The 27,800-nt window shown below is 45.4% G+C and overlaps 1 protein-coding gene across 1 annotated transcript in view; it reads right to left on the minus strand.

Annotated features, from left to right (window-relative positions):
- The window catches only part of mycbpap (mycbp associated protein), a 110,135-nt gene that overhangs the window by 72,318 nt on the left and 10,017 nt on the right, over window positions 1-27,800 (minus strand). The window contains exons 2-3 of the mRNA XM_052033357.1: window positions 13,324-13,448; window positions 1,576-1,726 (exon numbers count right to left, since the gene is read on the minus strand). Of these exons, the coding sequence (XP_051889317.1) occupies window positions 1,576-1,726; window positions 13,324-13,448 (276 nt within the window). The remainder of the gene's footprint in view (window positions 1-1,575; window positions 1,727-13,323; window positions 13,449-27,800) is intronic.

The raw sequence follows: 27,800 nt of genomic DNA on the forward strand, positions 1-27,800 counted from the left end.
CCGGTTTCCTCCCACATTCCAAAGACGTACAGATTAGGAAGTTGTGGGCATGCTATGTTGGCACCGGCAGTGTGGCGACACTTGCGGGCTGCCCCCAGAACACTCTACGCAAAGGTGCATTTCACTGTGTGTTTCGATGTACATGTGACTAATAAAGAAATCTTATCTTATCTTATCTTAATGAACGGAGGGACTTATGTGTACAAAATCCAAGAATCCCTGAAGGTAGCAGCACAAGTAGATAAGGTGGTGAAGAAAGCATACAGGATGCTTGCCTCATTCGCCAGGGCAAAAAATATTAGCGATTACAGTACAACTTTAAAAAACATTGCTTAGGCCACAGCTGGAGTACATTGTGCGTTCCTCGTCACACGACAGGAAGGACATGATAGCACTAGAGAGGGTGCAGAGGAGGATTCACCAGGATGCGGCATGAGATGGAGCTTTTCAGATCTGAGACAAGACTGGTTAGGCTGGGTTTGTTTTGCTGGTAGAGAAGGCTGAGGGTGAATCTGATAGAGGGATACAAAATGATGTGGGTCATAGATAGGGTAACTAGTAGAAAACATATCCCTAACAGAGGTATCTAAAATTAGAGAGCAGAAGTTTATGGTTAGGGGTAAGAGGTTTATAGGGGATCTGAGGGAGAACTTTTTCCACCCAGCTTGATTGGAATCTGGAATCTGTCTGAGTGGGTGGTGGAGGCAAGTACTCTACCGATATTTGAGAAGTATCTAGGTGAGCACTTCAGTTGCCAAGGCAGAGGAGTCTATGTTCCAAATGCTGGTAAATGGGATTAGTATAGATAGGTACTTGATGATCGGCATGGATTTGGTGGGCCGAAGGGCCTGTTTCTGTGTTGTATGACTCTATGACTCACCACTACCTTTTTGAAGTCTATAAGGAATGGGCAATAAGCACTGGCTTTGCCAGTGATGCCCAGATCCTGAACATGAGTTAGAAAAACATTTTCTCAGTTCACAATTCAGTTTTTTCTTACTTCAAATCAATGCATGTTACCTATTTTTTTTCCCAACATTCTCTCCTGCCCCTTGCCAGAGTATACAACTTGGCTGCCTAATCAACCCTCTTGTAGGATTCCTTCAAAACTGAACCTACATTTCACTGAAGAGAGATTTTAATGAGGAACAAGAGTAGGCCACTCTTGACTGTATAGCATTAGGGTAGAATACTAGTAGGGATTCTGCTTCATTGGCTGTCAAAGTGCTTTGGGATATCATGGTATTGTGAAAATCAGCACACCTATGCAGCATCTTGTTTTCCACTTTCTTTTGTCTACTTTAGCGCTGAACAGGAATTTTCAGTCATTTGACAGTATTCACTTTCAAAACATACTCCAACAATCACCTTTTCTGTGTTGCTCCGGATTCCAGCATCTGTCGTTTCTTGTGTCTCTAACAATCACCTTTTCCCAGCAGAGACAAAGTAACATGTACATATAAATGGGTGCAGGCAATCACACTAAAGTGGTGCCTCCAGCAAACCAATCCAATTCGCCAGTTTACCTCCTCTAGATCATCGATAAAAAAGACTTATCTTCACCTAATAACTCACCTGAATAGTCCATAGTTTTCAGTTCATCCACAGGTAGAGTAGGTTTGGCTACAAGTCTTTTCACCATCACTTCTTCTTTGGGTTTTGGTTTTCGAATTACTATTCTACTGGTGGTTGGAATTACCTTTAGAGGAGCCCGAGGAACATGCAACTATTGGGATGTGAAGGAGAAGAATGAGTTGGTTGGACAGTCACAACTCCAGAGAGATGAAAGGTGCCATTTTCTCAGTTCACAATTCAGTTTTTTCTTACTTCAAATCAACATGTCTATTTTTTCCCAACATTCTCTCCTGCCCCAAGTATACAGCTTGTTTGCCTAATCATCCATCATGTAGGATTCCTTCAAAACTGAACCTACATTTCACTAAAGAGAGATTTTAATAAGGAACAAAAGTAGGCCGCATGCCCTTGAACCTGCTTGTCCATTTAATGAGATCACGACTACTCTGACCGTAACCTCAACCCTGCATCTCCAGCCACCTACTGTAACTTTTCCCCCCATTGCTTTAGGGTACAAAAGTCAGCCAAGGCACCACAGTTCCAGAGGTCCGCCTGCCAAAGTGACACTTTGTGAATCTACGACTCCTGCCTTAAAGATGTTCAAAGACACTCCCCCCACAACCCTTTGCAAAAGAGCTCCAAACATGCATGACCCTCTGAGAGAAAAAAATTAGCTTCATCTCTGTGTTAAATGGCCACTCCTTATTTTTAAATAATGACGCCAGTTATACAGCATAGAAACAGGCCTTTTGACCTACCGCGTCTATGCCGACCATCATGCCTATCGATACCAATCCCACATGCCTGCTTTAATTCCACATCCCTCTATGCCCTGCTCATTCAAGTACCTGTTCAAGTGCCTCTTAACTGGTGTTACTGTTCCTACCTCCACCACCTCCTCTGGCAGGTTATTTCAGATACCAACTACTCTGTGTGTGAAAAATGTACCCCTCAGGTCTCCTTTAAACCTCCTCCCTCTCACCTTAAAACGATGCCCTCTGGTTTTTAGACACCCCTGGCATGGGAAACAGACTCTGGCTATCTACCCTATCTATGCCTTTCATAATTTTATATCCCTTTATCATGTCATCCCTCAGCCTCCTTTGCTTCAGGGGAAACAGACCCAGCCTATCCAATCTCTCCTGATAATAACTCAAGCCCTCCAATCCAGGGAACATTCTCGTGAATCTTTCTGCACCCTTTCTAGCTTAATCACGTCCTTCCTATAGTGTGGTGACCAGAACTGCACACAATACTCCAAGTGCGATCTAACCAACATTTTGTACAACTGTAACATGATGTTCCAACTCTTATACTCAATGCCTCAGCTGATGAAGGCCATACACCTTCCTCACTGCCCTGTCTAGTTCTAGGTTGTATGACAAGAAAAAACATCCTCTCCACATCCACCCTGTCGAGGCCCCTCAAGACATAGTAAGTTTTAACCACCTCACTGCTCTACCCTCTGGTGGATACAAGCCTACCCTGTCCAACCTTTCTAACTTGCCCATTTAAGGTATTAGTCAATAAAATTTTCTCTGAACTGTCTCCACCACATTAACATTCTTCATGAAATAGACCAACACTGTGCACATACTGATCAGGTCTGATCTCACCAGTGCCCTATGTAAATGAAGCATAACCTCCCTACTCCCTAATCCCCTGGCAGTAAAGGACAACATTTCTGTTAGCTTTCCTGATTACTTGCCGTGTCTATGTAGAAGTCTTTTGTGAATCATCCAGTACTCAGAGTTCTCTGCATCTCAGAGCTCCACAATCTCTCATCATTTAGATAATAGGCTTCTTTTTTATTTGGTCTGCCATAAAGGACAATTTCACTTAATGCTCCATTTGCCAGATCACTGCAGGTTGGTGGCCTTTCCCTTATGAATGCTCATCAGCCTGAAACATTAATTGTTTCTCTCCACAGAAGCTACCCCATCTTCTGAGCATTTCCAGCATTTTCTTTTTTTGTTTTAGTGTGGACCATTGGTTGAGCCAGACCTTTCCAGATCTGCCTGGAACCCATAGTGCACTATCAGGTCCTGCTTTCCCCTGCCAATATCGTTCACTGTTTTAGGATTACGAATGCAGAGGTAATCCTGGCTTCTCTTATACTTTACAAACCATTTTATTAAACTCTACCACTGTGCTACTTCTACCCTTAATTTTAACAGCAAACTTAAAAAGCTCATGTACTTCTCTCTGGCAGGATGTAACAAATGGTGTCCTGAAAAGAACTGTGTTGGAGCTACAACTAGTCACTGGGATAGGGAATATGTCTGTTGTAATACATGCTAAATGCATGGCATAGCAATGATTAAAGTATGACTATTAAATGATACATCTGAAATATGATTCTCTGAAGTCAATGGTCTGGATTCCACTGTTGACAGAAGCTTTGAGTGTGTCATAGAACTTCAATAATCTTCTTCAGGAGATTGTTCAGTGAGACAATCCTTTGCCTGAGAGATGGGAATGGTCCCTGATGTAGAAGTCAGCTGACCTTGCTCAAGTTGACAGTATCTATGGTCCCATCTCTGCCACTCTGAGAATGCCCTAGCAGTAACATCAACCAGTTAGACCAGCTTGGTCCATTCATGCCCAAATGATGCAGTCAGAACCCAGGCCGCATTGAGCCATAGCTTACTGCAGCCACCTTTCAAGGCCATCTGCAACCTCTAGCAAAGCAATCATCCATTGGTTTAGGTGGAGCACTTGGGTGAGCACTACTTAGTTGTGGAGTAGGACAGGAATAGGCTTGACAGAAACAGGAACCAAGTAAACATGTAAATTGCCAAGTTAGCTAAATATAGTTGCGAATTCATGCTTCTCTTTATTTGTTTCCATTCATGATGGTAGGCAACATTGAGAATTCTGCATTGATAAATCAATCCTGTTTGGTGCTGAGAATTTACACCAAATTCACATGGAAAGTCTATCACTTCCTGAAAATATGGGAAGACCACAGAATATGGGTAAATCCACATGACTGCATTTCTTCTGATCTCTGCTTCTGTTCCCCTCTCCTTGACTTGAGATCATCATTGATGTTGCAAATGCAGTGGTTGCAAAATGCAACATGGGTCATGTATATCAACCGTCCCCACCTGTTAGGGTCAGAAGGCCAAGTTCAGGGTGACAGAGACCTTCACCTCTACAGAGAGAGTTCAGGCAAGGCTTGTGCTTGGAGTACTGCCTGCAGAAATTGTGAGATTTTTGTTACCACTGATTTAAAAGATCTTAACCTTGTGTAACCCCTCATCTAGGCCAAGATGGGAGAGTAACTCCTGGAAGTCTTTGGAAAAATAGTTCTCCTTCTGGCCTTCCTCTGCTGCTTCTCCTGTGAGGAAGGCTTTATGTTTAGTTCTTCTCCTGGGCCTCACTGTACTGGAAGCCCAGTGGGACCATGATTTAAGATAATAGATGATATCATCTCTGGAACATCCAAACACCCCAAAACTTTTGCTGTTAGCTTGATTCAAATGAGCACAGTTTCAATTGATTTTCCAACAAAGCTGCAAATAATCAAAAACACATTTACAAGGTTTGTCCCTGAACTGCTTTCCTGAGCCTGACTGTGGTAATTGCAGAGGAGTACCCCTGTTGCTTATCTCAGGGAAAATCTTCCTGCGTAAAAAAATCAAAGAAAGCAGCAGGGAACAGTGTCACCACAGTAGGTGGGCTTCTTTAACCTCATAAAAACCTTCAACTCTGTCAATGAGGATCCTTCTCAAATTTGGCTGCGCCCAACACGCTCCCTGTTCCAACAGCACACGATGGGTATAACAGTGGCACAGTAAGTAGTGTTGCTGTCTCACATCTCCAGTGACCCCTGTTCAATCTGAGAATACATTATAAGCAAACTGTGATGTTCACTGATGGGTCCACCACATACCCAATCCCAGTGCAGACAGGGATCAAGCAAGGCTCTGTCATCACATCATCCTCTTCTCAATCCTCCTTACAATAATACTTCACTCACTTTCAACAAGTGCCCTGCTGGAGTGGGGTTATCTACAGGATGAGCAGGAAATTGTTCAGTTTCCATTGTCTCCATTCCAGAACCAAGATCACACCGTCATCAGTCACAATAATGTATCTGACACAAAGGACTTTGATAAGGTAACACAAAAGAGAAAGAGATTATGAAACAAGATCGAGCACAGAACTGGGGATAAAATGCTGTTCTCAATCTGCATCAACCAGTTGACGAGGGTGTACCGACTGTGCTGATCGTACAAAGCTAGATGGCGCTCTGAGCTATGGAGAGGATGCAGAGGGCTTCAAGAGCCTGAGACAAGCTAAACGAAGAGCAAAGGCTTGGCAATGTGGAACATAATGTGGAAAAACATGAGGGTGTACACTTTGGTAGAAAAAAATAAAAAGGCAAAGTATTTTTTAAATGGTGAGACACTGGGAAATGTTGATGTTCAATGGATTGGGATGTCCTTGGGCACAGGTCACGAACAGTTAGCCTGCAAATACAACAAGCAACTAGGAAGTGAAGTGATATATTAGCCTTTATTGAAAGAGAATTTGAAGAGCTCCATACTCCTAAACCTGGAACTCAACACCTCCCTTTGCAACTGAATCCTTGATTTCCTGACCAACAGACTGCAATCAGTGAGGATAGACTGCAATACCTAGAACATGGAGCTCAGGAACAGGCCCGTCAGCCCACAGTGTTGCGTTGTACTAATTAAACTAGTAATTAAATGCCAAACTAAACTAATTCCTTCTGCCTACACAAAGTCCATATACCTCCATTCTCTGCACATTCATGTGCCTATCTAAAGGCCTTGTAAACATGTTTATCATATTTCCCTCCACTACCACCCCTGGCAGCACATTCCAGGCACCCACCACTGCCCCACACATCTCCTTTGGTTTCCCCCTTTCACCTTAAATTCATGCCCTCTAGTATTCAACATTTCGACCCTGGGAAAAAGATACTGGCTGTCTACTTGATCTATGACTCTTATAATCTCAGAAACTTCCATCAGGTCTCCCCTTAGCCTCCCCCGCTCCAGAGAAAACAACCTAAGCTTGTCCAGCCTCACCTTATAGCACATGCCCTCTAATCCAGGCAGCATCCTGCTAAACCTCTTCTGCACCCTCTCCAAAACCTCCACATCCTTCCTGTAGTGGGGTGACCAGAATTGAATGCAATACTCCAAACTGCCTAACCAGAGTTTTATAAAGCCGCAACATAAGTTCCTCAACTAATAAATGCCATACGCCTTCTCCACCACCCTATCAACCTGTGCAGCCACTTTCAGGGAGCTATGGACTTGGATCCCAAGATCCCTTGTACATCAACACTATTAAGGGTCCTGCCATTAACACTGTACTGTCCCTTTACATTTGATCTCCCAAAGTGCAAAACCTCACAGTTGGCCAGACTAAACTCATCTTCCATTTTTCCGTCCATATCTGCAACTGATCTATATTGTGCTGTATCTTTTGGCAATCTTCTATACCATCCACAACACAACCAATCTTTGTATCATCTGTGAATTTACTAACCCACCCATCCACATTTTCATCCAGGTCATTTATATACATCACAAACAGCAGAGGTCCCAGTACGGATCCCTGCAGAACACCATTGGTCACAGACCTCCAGCCAGAATAAGTCCCATTGACCACTACCTCTGTCTTCTATAGGCAAGCCAATTCTGAATCCAAACAGCCAAGTCACCATGGATCCCATGCATCTTAATCTTCTGGATGAGCCATGAGGGACTTTGTCAAATGCCTTACTAAAATCCATGTAGACAACGTCCACTGCTCTACCCTCATCAATCATCTTCGTCACCTCTTCAAAAAACTCAATCAGGTTAGTAAGACTTGCCCGTTACAAAGCCATGCTGACTGTCCCTAATTAGGCCATGGTTTTCCAAATGGTCTATCCCTAAGAATCTACTCCAATAGTTTCCCTACCACTGACATGAAGCTCACCGGTCTACAGATTTCAGGATTATCTCTATTTCCCTTCTTGAATAATGGAACAACGTTAGTTACTTGCCAGTCCTCTGGGACCTTGCCTAGAAAGGACATGAAGACCTTGGTCAAGGCCCCAGCAATCTCATCTCATGCTTCTCTCAATGACCTGGGGTATATTCCATCAGGCCCTGGGGACTTATCCACCTTAATGTCCTTTAAGACACCCAACACTGCCTCCTTCTTTATCTCAAAATACCCGAGCATATTAGCATGCTCCACACTGATCTCACTATCCTCTACATCTTTCTCCTTGGTAAATACCGATGCAAAGTACTCATTTAGGACCTTGCCCACATCTTCCGCCTCCAAACACATTTTCCCTCTTTTATCATAGAACATAGAACAGTCCAGCACCGGACAGGCCACTTAGCCCACGATGTTGTGTCGATCTTGATGTCAATTTATGTATCATCCATATCCCTCCATTCCCTTCGGATTCATGTGTCTATCTATACGCTTCTAAAATCCACCAAAGTGCCTGCTTCCACTACTATCCCTGGTAACCTACTCCAGGCACCTACCACTGTCTGCATAAAAAATTTTCCCCTCACGTCACCTTTAAACTTCCCCCTTCTAACCTTAAAAGCATGTCCTCTGGTGTTTAACATTCCACATCCTTCCAATAACGGGACGACCAGAACTGCACACAATACTCCAAGTGCTGTCTGACTAGAGTTTTATATAGCTGCAGCATGACTTCCTTACCCTTATACTTAACACCTCGACCAATGAAGGCAAGCATGCCGTACGCCTTCTTTACCACCTTATCCACTTGCGTAGCCACTTTCAGTGAACTATGGACCTGAACCACGAGATCCCTCTGTATCTCAATGCTATTAAGGAGCCTACCATTAACTGTGTACTTTCTCCTGTCATTTCACCTCCTAAAGTGCAACACCTCACACTTGCCCGGATTAAACTCCATCTGCCACTTCTCTGCCCATATCTGTAACTGATCTATATCCCGCTGTATTCTTTGACAGTCCTTTACACTGTCCACAACTCCACCAGTCTTAGTGTCATCACAAACTTGCTAATCCACCCATCTACATTTTCATCCAAATCATCGTTATATATCAGAAACAACAGAGGTCCCAGCACCGATCCCTGCGGAACACCACTGGTCACCACTCCAGCCAGAGTAGCAGCCTTCCACCCCTACTCTCTGTCTTCTATGGGCAAGCCAGTTCTGAATCCAAACTTGCAATTCACCCTGGACACCATGCATCTTTATCTTCTGAATTAACCTACCATGAGGGACCTTATCAAATGCCTTACTAAAGTCCATGCAGATAATGTCCACTGCCTTACCCTCATCAAGCTCCTTTGTCACCTCCTCAAAAAACTCAGTCAAGTTTGTAAGGCATGACCTGCCCCGCGCAAAGCCATGTTGACTGTGCCTGAGCAGGCCATGCCTTTCCAAATGTGCATCAATCCTATCCCTAAGTATCCTCTCCAATAGCTTCCCTACCACAGATGTGCGGCTCACTGGCCTATAATTACCTGGATTATCCCTACTTCCCTTCTTGAAAAAAGGCACCACATTTGCTTACTCTCCAGTCCTCTGGGACCTCGCCTGTTGCTAGTGAGGACACAAAGATCTTTGTCAAAGCCCTAGCAATCTCCTCCCTTGCTTCTTTCAATATTCTGGGATATGTGCCATCAGTCCCTGGCGACTTATCCACATTAATGATTTTCAGAAGACCCAGCACTGCCTCCTCCTTAATCTCAAAATGTCCGAGCACATCAGCATGCCCCACTCTGCCTTCACTACCCAACAAATCCTTCTCCTCAGTAAATACTGACGCAAAGTACTCATTTAGCATCTCAGCCACTTGCTGTGAGTCCAAGCACAAATTCCCTCCTTTATCCTTGAGTGGACCTACCCTCTCCTCAGCTATTCTCATTTTCTTAATACGAAATGCCTTGGGATTCTCCTTGACCCTGCTCGCCAAGGACATTTCGTGGCCCCTTTGGGCCTTCCTAATCACCTGCTTCAGCACTTTCCTGCTCTCTTTATATTCCACAAGGGCCCAGTCTGATTTTAGCTTCCTAAACCTTATGTATGCTTCCTTTTTCTTTCTGACTAAATTTAGGACCTCTCGGGTCATCCAAGGTTCCCTTACCTTACCATCCCTGTCCTTGCTCCTTACCGGAACATGCCGATCCTGAACTCCGATCAGCTTGTCTTTAAATAACTCCCACATGTCAGACATGGACTTGTCCGACAGCAGCTGCTCCCAGTCAATGCCCCTCATCCTCTCATAATTTGCCCTCCGCTGATTTAGTACCTTCCCGCAAAATCTGGTTTTATCCTCACTCATAACTATCTTAAAACGTTGTGAGTTGTAGTCACTATTCCCAAAATGTTCCCCCAATATCAGGTCTGTCACTTGGCCTGGCTCATTTCCCAAAACTAGATCCCATATGCTCTCTCCTGTAGTTGGACTCTCCACAGACTGCTTCAAGAACCCCTCTTGGATGCACTGAAGAAATCCAGCCCCATCTAAGCCTCTTGTATTAAGGAAGTTCCAGCCAATACTGGGGAAGTTAAAGTTCCCACTGGGACAACCCTGTTGTTCCTGCATCTTTCCGTAATCTGTCCACATTTCTGTTCCTCCACCTCTGGGTGGCTATTGGGGGGCCTGTAGTGTAATCTCAACAGTGTAATTGCACCTTTCCTATTTCTGAGCTCCACCCAAACTGCCTCTGTGGATGAGCCCTCCAGTGTGTCCTCTCTGAGTACTGTTGTGACATTCTCCCTTATCAGCAGTGCAACCCCTCCACCTCTTTTACCCCCCTCTCTATCACGTCTAAAACAACAAAACCCAGGAACGTTGAGCTGCCAGTCCTGCCCCTCATGCAACCAGGTCTCTGAATGGTAACAACATTGTAATTCCATGTCCTGATCCAGGCTCTAAGTTCATCCTCCTCACCCACAACACTCTGAGCATTGAAATAAACACATTTCAGCCCATCAGTCCCACCGTGTTTATTAACCTGCCCCTTGCTGTCCTTCCTTTCAGTCTGACTTGTCAAACCATCTTTCTTACCTCAGCCCTACCACCTGTTGCTCTGCTGTCGTGGTTCCCTCCCCCTGCCACTCAGTTTAAACCCTCCCGGCGAGGATATTGGTCCCCCTCCAGTTCAGATGCAAACCGCCTTGTTTGTACGGGTCCCACCTGCCCTGGAAAGGAGCCCAATGATCCATGAATCCGAAGCCCTCCCTCCTGCACCAGCTCCTTAGCCACGTATTGAACTGCACTGTGTATCTGTTTCTCACCTCACCAGCACGTGGCACGGGCAGTAATCCTGAGATTACAACCCTGGAAGTCCTGCTTTTTATCTTTCTACCTAGCTCCCTAAAATCACTTGCAGGACCTCATCCCTGCTCCTGCCTACGTCATTGTTACCTATATGGACCACGACCTCTGGCTGCTCACCCTCCCCTCTCAGAATGCCCTGTACCTGCTGCAAGACACATCATCCTGGAGTCTCGATTGCGGCCACAGAAGCACCTATCTGCACCCCTTACCATCGAATCCCCTATCACTATCGCCCTGCCTGACTTCACCCTTCCCTTCTTTGCCTCAGAGCCGGGCACGGTGCCACTGACCTGGCTACTGCTGCTGGCCTCTGAAAGGTCATCCCCCCCAACAGTATGCAAAGGGGTAGACGTGTTACTGAGGGGAATGGCCACAGGGGAACCCTGCACTGTCTGCCTACACCCCTTCTCTGGTGGTCACCCATTTATCTGTAGCCTGCACCTTGGGTGTGACTGCCTCACTAAAACTCTCATTTATGATGTCATCCCCTCTGCTGCTCTGGCTGCTGCAACTGGAAAAACTTGAGTAGTTCTACCCTCTCCCTAGTTATCCTCTTCTTTTTGATGTATGTATAGAATGCCTTGGGATTCTCTTGAGCCCTACTTGCCAAGGATTTTTCATGGCCTCTCATGGCTCTCCTAATTCCCTTCTTGAGTTCTTTTCTGGCTTCTTTATAATCCTCACGGGTCTGATTTTAGCTTTCTAATCCTTATATACGCTTCCTTTCTCTTCTTTATTAAATTCACCACCTCTCTCGACCATCCAAGCATCCCTTACCTTGGCATCCTTGTCCTTCCTTCTTACTGGAACATACTCTACCTGTCCTGTACTCTGTGCGGTTGGTCTTTAAACACCCTCCACATATCCGATGTGGACTTGCCCAAAAACAGCTGTTCCCAATTAACTCTCCCTTGTTCCTGCCTAACATTCTTGTAATTTGCCCTGCCCCAATTTAATACTCTCCCACAAGGTCCATACTTACCCTTAACTATAGCCATCTTAAAACTTAAGGAGTTGTGGTCACTGTTCCCTGACTGTTCTCCCACTGAAAGGTCAGTCACCTGGCCAAGCTCATTTCCCAACATCAGGTCCAGTATGGCCCCTCCTCTCATTGGACTATCTACCTACTGATTTAAGAAACTCTCTTGGATACACATAACAAATTCTGCCCCGTCTATGGTAGCGTAGCAGTTAACGTAATGCTATTACAGCACCAGCGATTGGGGTTCAATTCCGGCCGCTATCAGTACATTCTCCCCATGACTGCGTGGGTTTCCTCCGGGTGCTCCGGTTTCCTCCCACATTCCTAAGACGTATCTGTTAGTAGGTTAACATGGGTGTAATTGGGCATTGAGAGCTGGTTGGGCCGGAAGGGATTGTTACCATGCTGAATAAATAAAGCTTTTAAAAAAAGGTTTTAAACCTCTTGCATTTAAGGAGGTCTCAGTCTATACTGGGGAAGTTGAGATCACTCACGACAACAACCCCATTGTTTTTACACCTTTCCCCAATCTGCCTACATATCTGTTCCTTAGTATCCTGGTGGCTATTGGGGTGGGGGGGGGGGTCTGTAAGTGGTTGCACCTTTCTTACTTTTGAGTTCCACCCGTATAGACTCAGTACACGAGCCCTCCATTGTGTCCCCTCTTCGTGCAGCTGTGATATTGCCCCTGATTAATAGTGCAACTCCCCCCCCCCCACCCCCACTCTTTTTACCTCCCAACAGGACTCAAGAGTGGAAAGGCTCTGGAGAATCAGGAGGTTAGTCACTTGCTGCATGATACCTAGCTGCTGATCTGCTCTCGTATTGTGGCTACAAGAGCAGGTCGAAGCTGGGTATCCTGCACAGGTTGGTAACCTCCTGATTACTGAGAGCATTTCCACTCTCACCATCTTGGAGCTGCACTTCTGCCTGGATAAGTGGATTCCCAACGTGACTCAAAAATTCAGCACCAGCTAAGACAAAGTGGTCCTTTCAACCAAACCTCATCCATCACCATGAACATTCCTTGCCTTCATCACTGCCACCCTCGATAGAGGCAACACTGTAACCAGTCAAGGCTTCTTCCACAACTGTGAATGAATAGAAAAGAACTGAAGAACTGCAGCTTCTGGTTCACAGGGAAAGGAAGGCCTATTTATAGGAAAATGTAATTAATTATTGCAAAAAGGAAAGGTTCATTAAAACAATTTCAGATTAAATCACACAGGTGGCAAAGAGTTGTGAGATCTGGCACACCTTCCCCACATATCACTGATCCAGAGGTGAGAGTGTGACCATTGACTACCTACTGCTGATGGTGTCTTGCTCTGCAGACTTGAGTCCTTTGTTGACATTTCTGCACAAAACACAGTCCAAAAATGCATCACCAAAAGCATCACCCAACAGAAGAAATAAAACACCACTCCCTACCTTATGCAGGTCCTCTGGTTTTATTGCCAGGGCCATAATGTCTTCCCCCTTCAAAACATCATCCTTTTCCGGCTCCTCTGTAATCGGGATAATCTCTTCCACCTCCTTCTTCTCCTTCTTCTTTTCTGCTAATCACAAATTATCAAGAGTTATGAACAACATCATTCTATAAAAAATACACTTTGATTTTTATTCTTAAAACATAATTCCCAGTTCAGATATTGCATGTTAAATGCCAGGTAAAAGTCCCTTTACTCTATTTCATCAGGTTCAGATACTGTTCTGTTAAACCATCTCATGGTAGGCATCAGAGAATTACAGAAAGGTTACAGCATAGGATGGCCATTCAGCCTATCAAGTCTGCACCAGCTCTGTGTTCTTCAAATCCTTTCTTTTCAGATACTTCTCCAGTTTCCTTTTGAATGCCTCCACTTTGAAACTGCCTCTTGCAATGCAGTCGAGGCTCATTTTGAAACAATATTGTCCCCCCATCACTCTTGGCTCTTTGGCCAATCACTTTCATTCTGTGTCCCTTCTGCCAACGGGACCAGTTTGCCAAATCTACTCTGTAGCCTACATGATTTTAAATAGTTTGACCAGATCCCCTCATAACCTCCTCTGTTCCAAGACTAACAAACTTAACTTCTCCAGTCTAACGACATAGTTAAAGACTTCTCGCCCCTGGAATCATCTCTTCTTCAGCCTCCCCAGAGCCTTCATATTCTTCCTAAACTGGACACAATCCTCCGGTTGTGACTAAACCAGCGTTCTATAGAGATTCACCATGACATCCTTGCTCCCATACTCTGTGGATCAATTTATAAAGCCCAGGACCCCTCTGCTTCTTTAACCACAGACCCCTGCGGAGCTCCACAATACACATTCCCCTGTTTGAGAAACAATGTTTCCCTACTGCTCTATTTCCTAGTTTTCTGTCCATGCTGCTGCAGCGCTTTTCATTCAATTGCCTTCATGAAGCTGCATGATGACACAGCAGTTCATGCTGATGCCTCACAGCTTCAGGGACCTGGGTTTGAAAGCAGAGGGTTGTGGTGGAAGGAGTGCCCTCAGATTGGAAGGCAGTGACTAGTGGTGTCCCGCAGGGATCAGTTCTGGGACCTCTACTTTTTGTGATATTTATAGATGACTTAGATGAGGGGGTGGAGGGCTGGGTTAGTAAGTTTGCGGATGACACTAAGATCGGCGGTGTTGTGGATAGTGTGGAGGGCTGTCAGAGCTTACAGAGGGATATTGATAGGATGCAGAGCTGGGCTGACAAGTGGCAGATGGAGTTCAATCTGGAGAAGTGTGAGGTGGTACACTTTGGAAGGACAAACTCCAGGGCAGAGTACTGGGTAAATGGCAAGGTACTTGGCAGTGTGGAGGAGCAGAGGGATCTGGGGGTTCATATTCACACTTCATTGAAAGTTGCCTCACAGGTGGAAAGAGCAGTTAAGAAGGCCAATGGGATGTTGGCTTTCATAAATCGCGGGATTGAGTTTAAGAGCTGCGAGGTGATGATGCAGCTTTACAAAACTCTAGTTAGGCCACACTTAGAGTACTGTGTGCAGTTCTGGTCGCCTCATTATAGGAAGGATGTGGAGGCGTTGGAGAGGGTGCAGAGGAGATTTACCAGGATGCTGCCTGGATTAGAGAGTATTGAATATGTGGAGAGGCTTAAGGTGCTAGGGCTTTATTCACTGGAAAGGAGGAGGATGAGAGGAGACATGATAGAGGTATATAAAATATTGAGAGGAATAGATAGAGTAGACAGTCAGCGCCTCCTTCTCAGGGCACCAATGCTCAAGACGAGAGGGCATGGCTTTAAGGTTATGGGTGGGAGGTTCAGGGGAGATGTCAGGGGGAGGTTTTTCACCCAGAGATTGGTTGGTGCATGGAATGCACTGCCTGGGGTGGTGGTGGAGGCAGATACATTGGACAGGTTCAAGAGCTTGTTGGATAGGCATATGGAGGAGTGTGGGATGGGGGGATATGCGGGAGGAAGAGGTTAGGTGGTGTGAGAGTGGTTTGATGGACGGCACAACATGGTGGGCCGAAGGGCCTGTTTTGTGCTGTATGGTTCTATAGTTCTATGGTTCTATAGACCTCGGGTGTTGTCCATGTGGACTGTGCATGTACTCCCTGTGGCTTTCTGCCGGGTGATCTGGCTTCATCCCACATCCCAAACAATGAACAGGGGGTTAACTGACTACTGTAAATTACCCCTTAGTAAAGTGGCAAAAGAATCAAAAGGGAGTTGATTAATATGTGAGAGAGAATAAGTTGCGGGAGCACAGAGAAACAGAAGGAAGGGGAATGGGACTCCTCCTGTTGCTCTGTACTACTGCAATATGTTCTCTCTCACATATCTGTCAACTCCTTGTTGGTCCTTTTGCCACTTTACTACACTAAGGGGTAATTTGCAATAGTCAATGGGATTACTCTGTTGGAAGCTGGCATGGACCCGATGGGTCAAATGGCCCTCTTCTGTGTTGTAGTTAGTAAATAAAAATCTTCATGACTTTCCTTTTACGTGGGATTTTATCAAATGCCATTTGGACATCCATATACTTCACATCAACCACATTTCCCTCATCAACCCTCTCGATTGATTTTATCAGAAAAACTATAAAATTAGCTGTTTGATGTGGGAACTCGTGGACCTTGCTGCGGTCCAAGATGGCCACATCTGCAGTAAGTGCTTGAGGCTGGACGAACTTCAGCTCAGAGTTGATGAGCTGGAGTCGCAGCTACAAACACTGCGCAGCATAAGGGAGGAAGAGAGTTATGTAGACACGGTGCATCAGGTGACAGTCACCCCCCTTAGGGCAGGTACATCTGACGTTCAGGAGGCAGATAGAATGGTGACTGTCAGGGGAGGGAAGAGGAAGAAGAAGTCAGGCAGGCAGACAGGACAGAGAACCCCGGAGGCTGTTCCCCTCAGTAACAATTTTTCTGCCTTGGAGGCTGTTGAGGGGGATGACCTGCAGGGGCCTAGCTGCAGTTACCAGGTCTCTGGCACTGGGACTGATACTGCTGCTCAGAAGGGAAGGGTGGGAAAGAGACATGCGGTAGTGATAGGGGACTCGATAGTCAGGGAAACAGACAGGAGGTTCTGTGGCAGTGAGCATGAATCCCGGATGGTATGTTGCCTCCCAGGTGCTAGGGTCCGGGATGTCACTGATCGGGTCCACAGAATTCTTGAGTGGGAGGGAGAGCAGCCAGAAGTTGAGGTCCATATTGGCACCAATGACTTAGGTAGGAAGGGGGATGAGGTCCTGAAGAGTGAGTTCAGGGAGCTAGGCAGAAAATTGAGGAACAGGACCTCAAGGGTAGCAATCTCGGGATTGCTGCCAGTGCCACGTGATAGTGAAGGTAGGAATAGGAGGAGGTGGCAGATAAATGCGTGGCTGAGAAGCTGGCGCAGGAGGGAGGGTTTTAGATTTCTGGATCATTGGGATCTCTTCCCGGGAAGGTGGGACCTGTACAGAGAGGACAGGTTACACCTGAACCAGAAGGGGGCCAATATCCTTGCGGCGAGATTTGCTAGGGTGGTACAGGAGGGTTTAAACTAGTTTGTGATGGGGAAGGGAACCGGAGGAGTAGGTCAGAGGAAGAAGGGAATGGGGAAAAGTTAGATCAAACAGGTAGAGAGGCTTTGGGGAAGGAGAAGCAGAATACAGGCTATAAAAGTAGTAAGGTAGATGGACTGAAGTGTGTTTACTTAAATGCAAGAAGTGTCAGGAATAAGGGGGATGAACTGAGGGCTTGGATAAGTATGGGGGACTATGATATCGTGGCTATTACTGAGACGTGGCTGACGTCAGGAGAGGAGTGGATATTGAATATTCCTGGTTTTCAGTGTTTTAAGAAGGATAGGGAAGGGGGGAGAAGAGGTGGAGGGGTGGCGATACTGGTCAGGGACACTGTTACGGCTGTGGAAAAGATGGATGTTGTAGAAGGATCATCTCTAGAGTCCGTATGGGTGGAATTAAGGAACAAGAAAGGAGCAGTTACTCTACTAGGAGTATTCTATAGGCCCCCCCCCCCCCCCCCCCCCCCGGTAGCAGTAGAGATATAGAGGAGCAGATTGGCAGGCAGTGTTTGGAGAGAAGCAGAAATAACAGGGTTGTTATAATGGGAGACTTCAACTTCCCAAATATAGACTGGAACCTGCTTAGTGCCAAAGGTTTGGATGGGACGGAATTTGTTAAGTGTGTCCAGGAGGGATTCCTGACGCAGTATGTCGACAGGCCGACTAGAGGGAATGCCATGTTAGATCTAGTTTTAGGAAATGAACCGGGACAGGTGAAGGATCTATTGGTGGGTGAGCATTTGGGGGACAGTGACCATTGCTCCATAACCTTTAAAATTGTCATGGACAGGGACAGGTGCAGAGAGGACAAGAGGTTTTTCAATTGGGGAAGGGCTAACTACCAGGCTATAAGGAGAGAACTTGGGAGTGTAAATTGGGATGTCCTTTTTGAAGGAAAATGTACCATGGGGATGTGGTCGATATTCAGGGATCTTATGCAGGATGTTAGGGATAGGTATGTCCCGGTGAGGCAGAGAAGGAATGGCAGGGTGAAGGAACCGTGGGTGACGAGAGAGGTGGAACGACTTGTTAGGGAGAAGAAGGTAACATACGTGAGGTATAAGCAGCAAGGTTCAGACAGGGCCCGTGAGGAATATAGGGTAGCAAGGAAGGAACTTAAGAAAGGGCTGAGGAGAGCTAGAAGGGGACATGAAAAGGCTTTGGCTAGTAGGGTTAAGGAAAATCCCAAGGCCTTTTTCAAGTATGTGAAGGGTAGGAGGATGGCTAGGGTGAAGGTAGGTCCGATTAAGGACAAAGGTGGGAGAATTTGCCTGGAGGCGGCGGAAGTGGGAGAAGTTCTGAATGAGTACTTCTCTTTGGTATTCACCAGGGAGAGGGGTCATGATGATGCAGAAGGGAGTGCTGGTAGGGGTAATGTTCTCGAGGTTGTTGATATCAAGAGAGAGGATGTGTTGAAGTTGTTAAATAATATTAAGACAGATAAATCTCCGGGGCCTGACGGGATTTTCCCCAGGCTGCTTCGAGAGGCTAGGGAGGAGATTGCTGAACCGCTGGTAAGGATCTTTGAGTCGTCGTTGTCTACGGGGGTGGTGCCGGAGGATTGGAGGGTTGCGAATGAGGGCAGTGCGGTGGATGTGGTTTACATGGATCTTAGTAAGGCATTTGATAAGGTTCCTCATGGTAGTCTTCTTCAGAAGGTCAGAGGCCAAGGGATCCAAGGAAGCTTGGCTGTGTGGATTAGGAATTGGCTTGCATGTAGAAAGCAGAGGGTTGTGGTGGAAGGAGTGCCCTCGGATTGGAAGGCAGTGACTAGCGGTGTCCCGCAGGGATCAGTTCTGGGACCTCTACTTTTTGTGATATTTATAGATGACTTAGATGAGGGGGTGGAGGGCTGGGTTAGTAAGTTTGCAGACGACACTAAGATAGGCGGTGTTGTGGATAGTGTGGAGGGCTGTCGGAGCTTACAGAGGGATATTGATTGGATGCAGAGCTGGGCTGACAAGTGGCAGATGGAGCTCAATCCGGAGGAGTGTGAGGTGGTACACTTTGGAAGGACAAACTCCAGGGCAGAGTACTGGGTAAATGGCAAGGTACTTGGCAGTGTGGAGGAGCAGAGGGATCTGGGGGTTCATATTCACAGTTCATTGAAAGTTGCCTCACAGATGGAAAGAGCAGTTAAGAAGGCCAATGGGATGTTGGCTTTCATAAGTTGCGGGATTGAGTTTAAGAGCTGCGAGGTGATGATGCAGCTTTACAAAACTCTAGTTAGGCCACACTTAGAGTACTGTGTTCAGTTCTGGTCGCCTCATTATAGGAAGGATGTGGAGGCATTGGAGAGGGTGCAGAGGAGATTTACCAGGATGCTGCCTGGATTGGAGAGTATTGAATATGAGGAGAGGCTTAAGTTGCTAGGGCTTTATTCACTGGAAAGGAGGAGGATGAGAGGAGACATGATAGAGGTATATAAAATATTGAGAGGAATAGATAGAGTAGACAGTCAGCGCCTCCTTCCCAGGGCACCAATGCTCAAGACGAGAGGTCATGGCTTTAGGGTTATGGGTGGGAGGTTCAGGGGAGATGTCAGAGGGAGGTTTTTCACCCAAAGAGTGGTTGGTGCATGGAATGCACTGCCTGGGGTGGTGGTGGAGGCAGATACATTGAACAGGTTCAAGAGCTTGTTGGATAGGCATATGGAGGAATGTGAGATAGAGGGATATGCGGGAGGAAGGGGTTAGGTAGTGTGAGGGTGGTCTGATGGACGGCACAACACGGTGGGCCGAAGGGCCTGTTTTGTGCTGTATGGTTCTATGGTTCTATGGGTAGACACAAGTTGCCTTTAACAAATCCATGCTGGCTTTCTCCAGTCCATGCCCAAATGACTGCTAATTCTGTCCCTGATTATGGATTCTGCTGACTGGTCTGTGGTTACTAACCATATTCCCACATGCTATTTTGAACAAGGACAAAATGTTTGCTATTTTCCAATGTTTAGGCTCAGCCCTGAATCTCCTGATGTTTGGAAGATTATGGCCAGAGCTTCAGCAACTCACAATGCATCCCATCTGGACCGGGCCCTTCTCCCCACTTTATTCCAACAGCACATCCATATCTCCTAGAAATCCATTACTGTCTTCCTCACAGCTTCATGTCTGTGCCATCTGCAGATCCGGAAGTTTCTCTTTTACACTCAAATCCAAATAAATAATATATATTAAGAAAAACAGTGATCCTTGTATCCTTTATCTCTCCCCATTTTTGAACAAGATCAACGGTAAAGTTCATTCGGTGCCTTACTCTGTGTATAATTCATGCCATACCTCACATTAGAGAGTTAACACACGATTATTGAAAATTGCACTCAATATCTAATCAGCTCTGCTCCTGACTTGGGAAGAAGCAGTAAAGGGATAGTGAAACGGGAGGGGCTGAATGGTGGGTGTAGTTAAGTGTAAAGAGAGAAAGGAGTTTCATTAAATTCTCCCATATAATTTATAGCACAAAATAGATCTAGAAAAGAGATCCCTATAATCTTTCTCATCAAAAATTCCTGCTCCAGATTCAATATAGAGTGAACCATAGAACCATAGAACAATACAGCACAATACAGGCCCTTCGGCCCACCATGTTGTGCCGACCTTTAAACCATGCCTAAGACTATCTAACCCCTTCCTCCCACATATCCCTCTATTTTAAATTCCTCCATATGCTTATCTAACAATCTCTTGAATTTGACCAACGTATCAGCCTCCACCACTGCCCCAGGCAGCACATTCCATGCCCCAAACACTCCCTGGGTGAAAAGCCTCCCTCTGATATCGCCCTTGAACTTCCCACCCATTACCTTATAGCCATGCCCTCATTGGTGCCCTGGGAAAGAGGCGCTGGCTGTCCACTCTATCTATTCCCCTTAATATTTTGTACACCTCTATCATGTCTCTCTCATCCTCCTTCTCTCCAATGAGTAAAGTCCTAGCTCCTTTAGTCTTTCCTCATAATCCATACTCTCTAATCCAGGCAGCATCCTGGTGAATCTCCTCTGTACCCTTTCCAACGCTTCCGCATCCTTCCTATAATGAGGCGACCAGAACTGGACACAGTACTCTAAGTGTGGTCTAACCAGAGTTTTGTAGAGCTGCATCATTACCTCGCAGCTCTTAAACTCAATCCCATGATTTATGAAAGCTAACATCCCATAAGCTTTCTTAACTACCCTATCCACCTATGAGGCAACTTTCAGTGATCTGTGGATATGAACCCCCAGATCCCTCTGCTCCTCCACACTGCCCAGAATCCTGCCATTAACCTTGTACTCCGCCTTGGAGTTAGTCCTTCCAAAGCGTACCACCTCACACTTCTCTGGATTGAACTCCATCTGCCACTTGTCAGCCCAGCTCTGCATCTTATCAATATCCCTCTGTAAGCTTCGATAGCCCTCCACACTATCCACAACACCACTGACCTTTGTGTCGTCTGCAAACTTGCCAACCCACCCTTCCACCCCTTCATCCAAATCATTAATAAATATCATGAAAAGCAGAGGTCCCAGAACCGATCCTTGTGGGACACCACTAGTCACAGCCCTCCAATCTGAATACACTCCCTCCACCACAACCCTCTGCTTTCTACAGGCAAGCCAATTCTGAATCCACATGGCCAAGCCTCCCTGGATCCCTTGCCCTCTGACCTTCTGAAGAAGTCTACCATGTGAAACCTTGTCAAATGCCTAACTAAAATCCATGCAGACCACATCTACTGTACTACCCTCATCAATCTTCCTGGTCACCTCCTCAAAGAACGCTATTAGGCTTGTGAGGCAAGATCTTCCCTTCACAAAGTCATGCTGGCTGTCCCTAATCAGTCCATGATTCTCTAAATGCTCATAGATCCTATCTCTTAGAATCCTTTCTAACAGCTTGCCCATCACAGACGTAAGGCTCACTGGTCTGTAATTCCCAAGACTATTCCTACTACCTTTTTTGAATAAGGGGACAACATTTGCCACACTCCGATCCTCCGGTACCATTTCCGTGGACAACGAGGACTCAAAGATCCTAGCCAATGGTTCCGCAATCTCCTGACTCGCCTTGTGAAGCAGACTGGGGAATATTCCATCACGCTCCGGGGACTTATCTGTCCTAATATTTTCTAACAGCCCCTTCTTAAGTTCCTTCCTTGCTACTCTATATTCCTCACGAGCCCTGTCCGATCCTTGCTGCTTACACCTTATGTATGCTGCCGCCTTCTTCCTAACTAGTTGTTCCACCTCTCTTGTCACCCATGGTTCCTTCACCCTGCCATTCTTTCTCTGCCTCACCGGGACAAATTTATCCCTAACATTCTGCAAGAGATCCCTGAATATCGACCACATCTCCATAGTACATTTCTCTTCAAAAATGTCATCCCAATTTACACTCTCAAGTTCTAGCCTTATAGCCTCATAATTTGCCTTTCCCCAATTAAATGTTTTCTTGTCCTCTTTGCTCCTATCCTTGTCCATGACAATGCTAAAGATTATGGAGCAGTGGTCACTGTCCCCCAAATGCTCACCCACTGAGAGGTCTGTCACCTGACCCGGTTCATTAACTAAAACTAGATCTAGTATGGCATTCCCTCTAGTTGGTCCGTCAACATACTGTGACAGGAATCTGTCATGGACACACTTAACAAACTCTGCTCCGTTTAAACCTTTGGCACTAAGCAGGTGCCAATCAATATTTGGGAAGTTGAAGTCTCCCATGATAGCAACCCTGTTATTTTTGCATCTTTCCAAAATCTGCCTCCCAACCTGCTCCTCAGTATCCCTACTGCTACCGGGGGGGCCTATAGAATACTCCCACTAGAGTAACTGCTACTCTCTTGTTCCTAACTTCCACCCATACTGACTCTAGAGAGGATCCTTCTACATTATCCACCCTTTCTGCCGCTGTAATAGTATCCCTGACCAGTGTCGCCACCCCTCCTCCTCTTCTCCCCCCCCTCCCTATCCCTTTTAAAACACTGAAATCCAGGAATATTCAATATCCATTCCTGCCCTGGTGACAGCCATGTCTCTGCAAGAGCCACAATATCGTAGTCCCATGTACTTATCCAAGCTCTCAGTTCATCTCCCTTATTCCTGATGCTTCTCGCATTAAGTAAATGCACTTCAGCCCATCCACCTTACTACTTTCGTAGCCTGTACTCTGCTTCTCCTTCCTCAAAGCTTCTCTACCTGTCAGATCTGACTTTTCCCCATCCCCTTCTTCCTCTGACCTACTCCTCTGGTTCCCATCCCCCTCACAACTAGTTTAAACCCTCCCAAGCCACCCCAGCAAACCTGCCTCCTCAGGTTCAGGTGTAACCCGTCTTCTCTGTACAGGTCCCACCTTCCCCAGAAGAGATCCCAATGATCCAAAAATCTAAAACCTTCCCTCCTGCACCAACTTCTCAGCCACGCATTCATTTGCCATCTCCTCCTGTTCCTACCTTCACTATCGCGTGGCACTGGCAGTGATCCTGAGATTGCTACCCTTGAGGTCCTGTTCTTCAGCCTTCTGCCTAGCTGCCTAAATTCACTTTTCAGGACCTCATCCCTCTTCCTACCTATGTCGTTGGTACCGACATGAACCATGACTTCTGGCTGTTCTCCCTCCAGCTCAAGATCCCTCTGCACTGTTCCAATAAATACTCACGAGATCTGCTACACCCTGGGCACATTCAGATTAAAATTTCCTCCTGGCCAATCAAATTATCACGGTTTTGGTAGAACTGAGATTAAAAACAGAGTGAAACTCATTGCATACCATCCCATCATACATTCCCAGGGCAGGAGCAGCAGAGGCTGGATTCAGAAGGAAGCTGAGTAGGACCTGATCCATCAAACAGTCCCAGGGGAAGTCATGGAGTCATAGAGCTATACAGCAAGGAAACAGACCCTTCGGCCCAACTCCTCCGTGCCGACCAAGTTGCCCAACTGAGCTAATCCTGTTGCCTGCGTTTGGCCCATATCCCTCTAAACTATTCCCATCCATGTACCTGTCCGAGTGCCTTTTAAATGTCATAATTATACTCATATAGCAAGGGTACATAAGTAAAACACCAATACACTGCCCCATCAAATCCTCCTAGACCAGATGCAAGAAATGCAGAGAATCACTCAGTGCATCATCCCTTTCAACCCTCACACGTCAGGTAAAGCACTATATCAATACAAAATAAGGTAACCACTGTTGGATGGGTTGGCATTAAACCCTCCTCTTTATTGCCCCTTTCAGTCTCAAGGCAGGTGCACAGTGAGTTAGCTGTCCTTATGCTGTCATGTTAAACCCTCTGATGGAAGTTACAGCATGTACACAGAGTTATACACACACACAGCAATGCAACCAATGGACTTCCCCATTAAATCTTACCATATCAGTCAGTTAGAGAAAAGTAAAGCTCCCTCTACGCTGCTCATTAAAGCATCTGAGAACAGGCACTGTATGAATCATGTATTAGAAGAAAGCAACAACTACAATATCTAAGCATGCACTCCCAGGAGAGATACAACAAAGGCTGGTTTCAGAGTACGGTGTACTCTGTCCATTTAAACACCCCAGGATGAATACCAATAAAACACGAAAATAAAAAAAAACTGCGGTTTCTGGAAAAACTCAGCAGGTCAGGCAGCATCTGTAGAAAGAAGAACAGTCAATGTTTTGGATTTGCAACCCTTTATCAGACCTGCTTGACCTGCTGTACTGGTAAACCATCCCGGGTCACCTACACCATTAGATACGGCTCCTTCTAATTGTCCCAATAAACACAGGAAGGCAGGTGCAGCACAAGTTAACTGCAGAATAAATCTCCTTCCATGATATTCCTTCAACACTCCTAAGGCAGTTGCTGTATGGAACAGGTGCAGAATAAAGCTCATTATTCTTTGCCACATCAAACATTCCCAAAAGAGAGTTTGGGGCCAGCCACAAAGTAAAGTTCACCACCCATTACATCCTTAGATGTGTGATAGAGTTCTTAATGCAAACTATAGCATCAAAAGCTCCCAGGACAGATGCAGCAAAGGATGAGTATGAAATAACACCCTCTCTACAGAGTCCCACAAAAAATTCCCAAGACAGCTAATGTTTAATGTGGATAATACACTATCCCATCAAATACTTTAGGTCTTTCTCTCACTGAAGTTGAAATTAACTAAGCTCCTTCAATAATGTCCAGCAAGCACTGCCGGGGCAGATTTACCAAGGGCTAGAGGCAGAATAAAGCTCACCCTATGTTTGATCTTTGACACATCAGACACACACCCAGGGTGAAAACACCATTTGGATACGATTAAGAACAGAGTATCCTCTACTCTTCCTATCAAGTGCTGGCAGGACAGATGTAACCCACTCCAACCTTATTCCATTAAACCTTCATGAAGCAGGCCGGGCATTATCTTGGTACAGAATAAAATTCCCTTGATAATCGCCATCAAATGCTTCAGGGATTGCTTGGGACAGTTGGATATAAAGTACACATCAAAACACATGTCCCATGAAGAAAGGTTTTGAAAGAAGTGATTCAGCAATGGCTTTGTACAGAGTAACACATGCTCTTCACTCCCCAATCAGATACTCCCAGGGAAAGCACAGTGTGTGCAAAGTACTGTTACAACAGCCGATGCAATACATGCAATACATTCAAACATTCCCATGGCAGGAAAAGCATTCTCCAGATGAAGAGGAAAGGTCCTTACACATTCTCTTCAAACAAGCTGAAGGCAGGCATGTTGCGAGTCAGACAGAGAATAAAACTCATTCATTCTTCAAACACTGAAAAATCATTCATATCAGATTCCAAAGTCCCACCAAACACCCAAACCCCTCCAGGACAGAGCTGGGTTTTGAATATAGGCTGAAAAGTTGTTCTGCATAGTAACATTTTCTGACACAAATACTGATTTACTTCCAATGTTGTGTATGAATTGCAAGCAAATAGCACAACTGAGTAACATGGCAAAAATGCTCAACCTGGTAAAATGATAAATAAGGACGAATTTTTTGGGTCCTGCACCATTACCATCAGGTTGTGGGGCACTGGTGGGTCCTGCACCATTACCATCAGGTTGTGGGGTACTGCTGGGTCCTGCACCATTATCATCAGGTTGTGGGGTACTGGTGAATCCTGCACCATTACCATCAGGTTGTGGGGCATTGGTGGGTCCTGCACCATTACCATCAGGTTGTGGGGCATTGGTGAGTCCTGCACCATTACCATCAAGTTGTGGGGCATTGGTGGGTCCTGCACCATTACCATCAGGTTGTGGGGTACTGGAAGGTCCTGCACCATTACCATCAGGTTGTGGGGTACTGGAGGGTCCTGCACCATTACCATCAGGTTGTGGGGTACTGGAAGGTCCTGCACCATTACCATCAGGTTGTGGGGTACTGGAGGACACAACTCTAGACAGCAACACAACAGCATGAAAGGGAGAAGGAGAAGGTTGCATACCACAGTGACCTAGTGGGAGAGGGAAAAGGAGGCAGGGAGATCGGCTCTGACCACAAGGCCTTATCCACAGCAAAATGTGCAGCTGCTCTTGTCCAGAATTAACTTGATGGAGCAGTAATATTTGTTGTCTTTTCAAAAAGGCCTTCACTGAGATCTGAAACTTGCTAATACAGAGCTGCCTTGACAGTGCTGGTCTTCTCCAATCTCAAGTACATACATTCCCTATAAGCCCTGATAAGAACTTACTCGATGTAATTTTTAATTTGAAGCTTTTTTATGATGGTTCAATATCCAAGATTTATGGTAGGTTATCAGGAACAAATTACATTCCTTTAGACAAAATTAAAAATGCTTGGGAACATGATCTGTAGATTTCAATTTCTGAGGAAACTTGGAATCAAATTTTTAAATTAGTTAATACTTCATCATTATGTGCGCGTCACTGCCTCCTTCAATTTAAAGTGGTCCACAGAGCTCACCTGTCCAAAGACAAGTTATCGCGTTTCTATTCGGATATATCTCCTTATTGTGATAAATGCAATAATGGAGAGGCTTCTTTAATTCACATGTTTTGGTCATGTCCGAGTTTGAAAAAGTACTGGATAGAGGTACTTCAAACCTTTTCTGTGCTTTTTAAAATAAATTTTAAGCCAAATCCTTTAACTGCATTATCTGGGATTCTTGGAGAAAAAGATATAATTCCGGAGACTTCCGACTTACACATATTGGCCATTATTTCTCTTATAGCCAGGAGGGCTGTGTTGCTTAAATGGAAGGAAGTTACTCCCCCCACTCACGTTCAATGGTTACAGGATGTTATGTCATATCTAAACTTAGAGAAGATCCATTGTTCAATTTCTGGATCTATTCTGAACTTTCAAATATTATGGGGACCTTTTTTGGACTACTTTCAATACCATTGATTTGGTGCTTAATGTACAGATATTGGCCAATTCTACTATGTTTTTAGGGTGCTTTTTTTTGTCTTTTTTCTTACCAAACAGCTTCGGTTTTGGTAGTGGGGTTAGATTTTTTTTATAATAAAATTATTCTGATTTATTAATATTAATTAGTTATTATTTCTGTTTATAATTATGAAGTATTGTGATTTCAAGTGTGATTCAATACAATGTATTCTGTAACATTTTGTCTTTTCTTTTGTTTCATGTACTTTGTATTTTCTATTTGGAATTAATAAAAATATTGAAAAAAGAAAAAAAAACAGTGCTGGTCAAAGTCAAGCTGCCCTGAATCTCCATACCTCTGGCTCCTTCAGTTATTGGAAACAGAAGTGACACGCTCCAACTTAGAGTACACTGCTGCAAAAGGGAGATAACAGGGGCTCACCACTCAAGGAGAGGTGAGTTTATCCCTTTCAGCTTGGATAGAGAGCAGATTACAGAGTGTACAGGGATCCAGCATGGCAAGATTCCCAATGGTGCAAAAGAATCAT

This window comes from Pristis pectinata, chromosome 18, assembly GCF_009764475.1.
Source record: "Pristis pectinata isolate sPriPec2 chromosome 18, sPriPec2.1.pri, whole genome shotgun sequence".
Lineage (NCBI taxonomy): Eukaryota > Metazoa > Chordata > Chondrichthyes > Rhinopristiformes > Pristidae > Pristis > Pristis pectinata.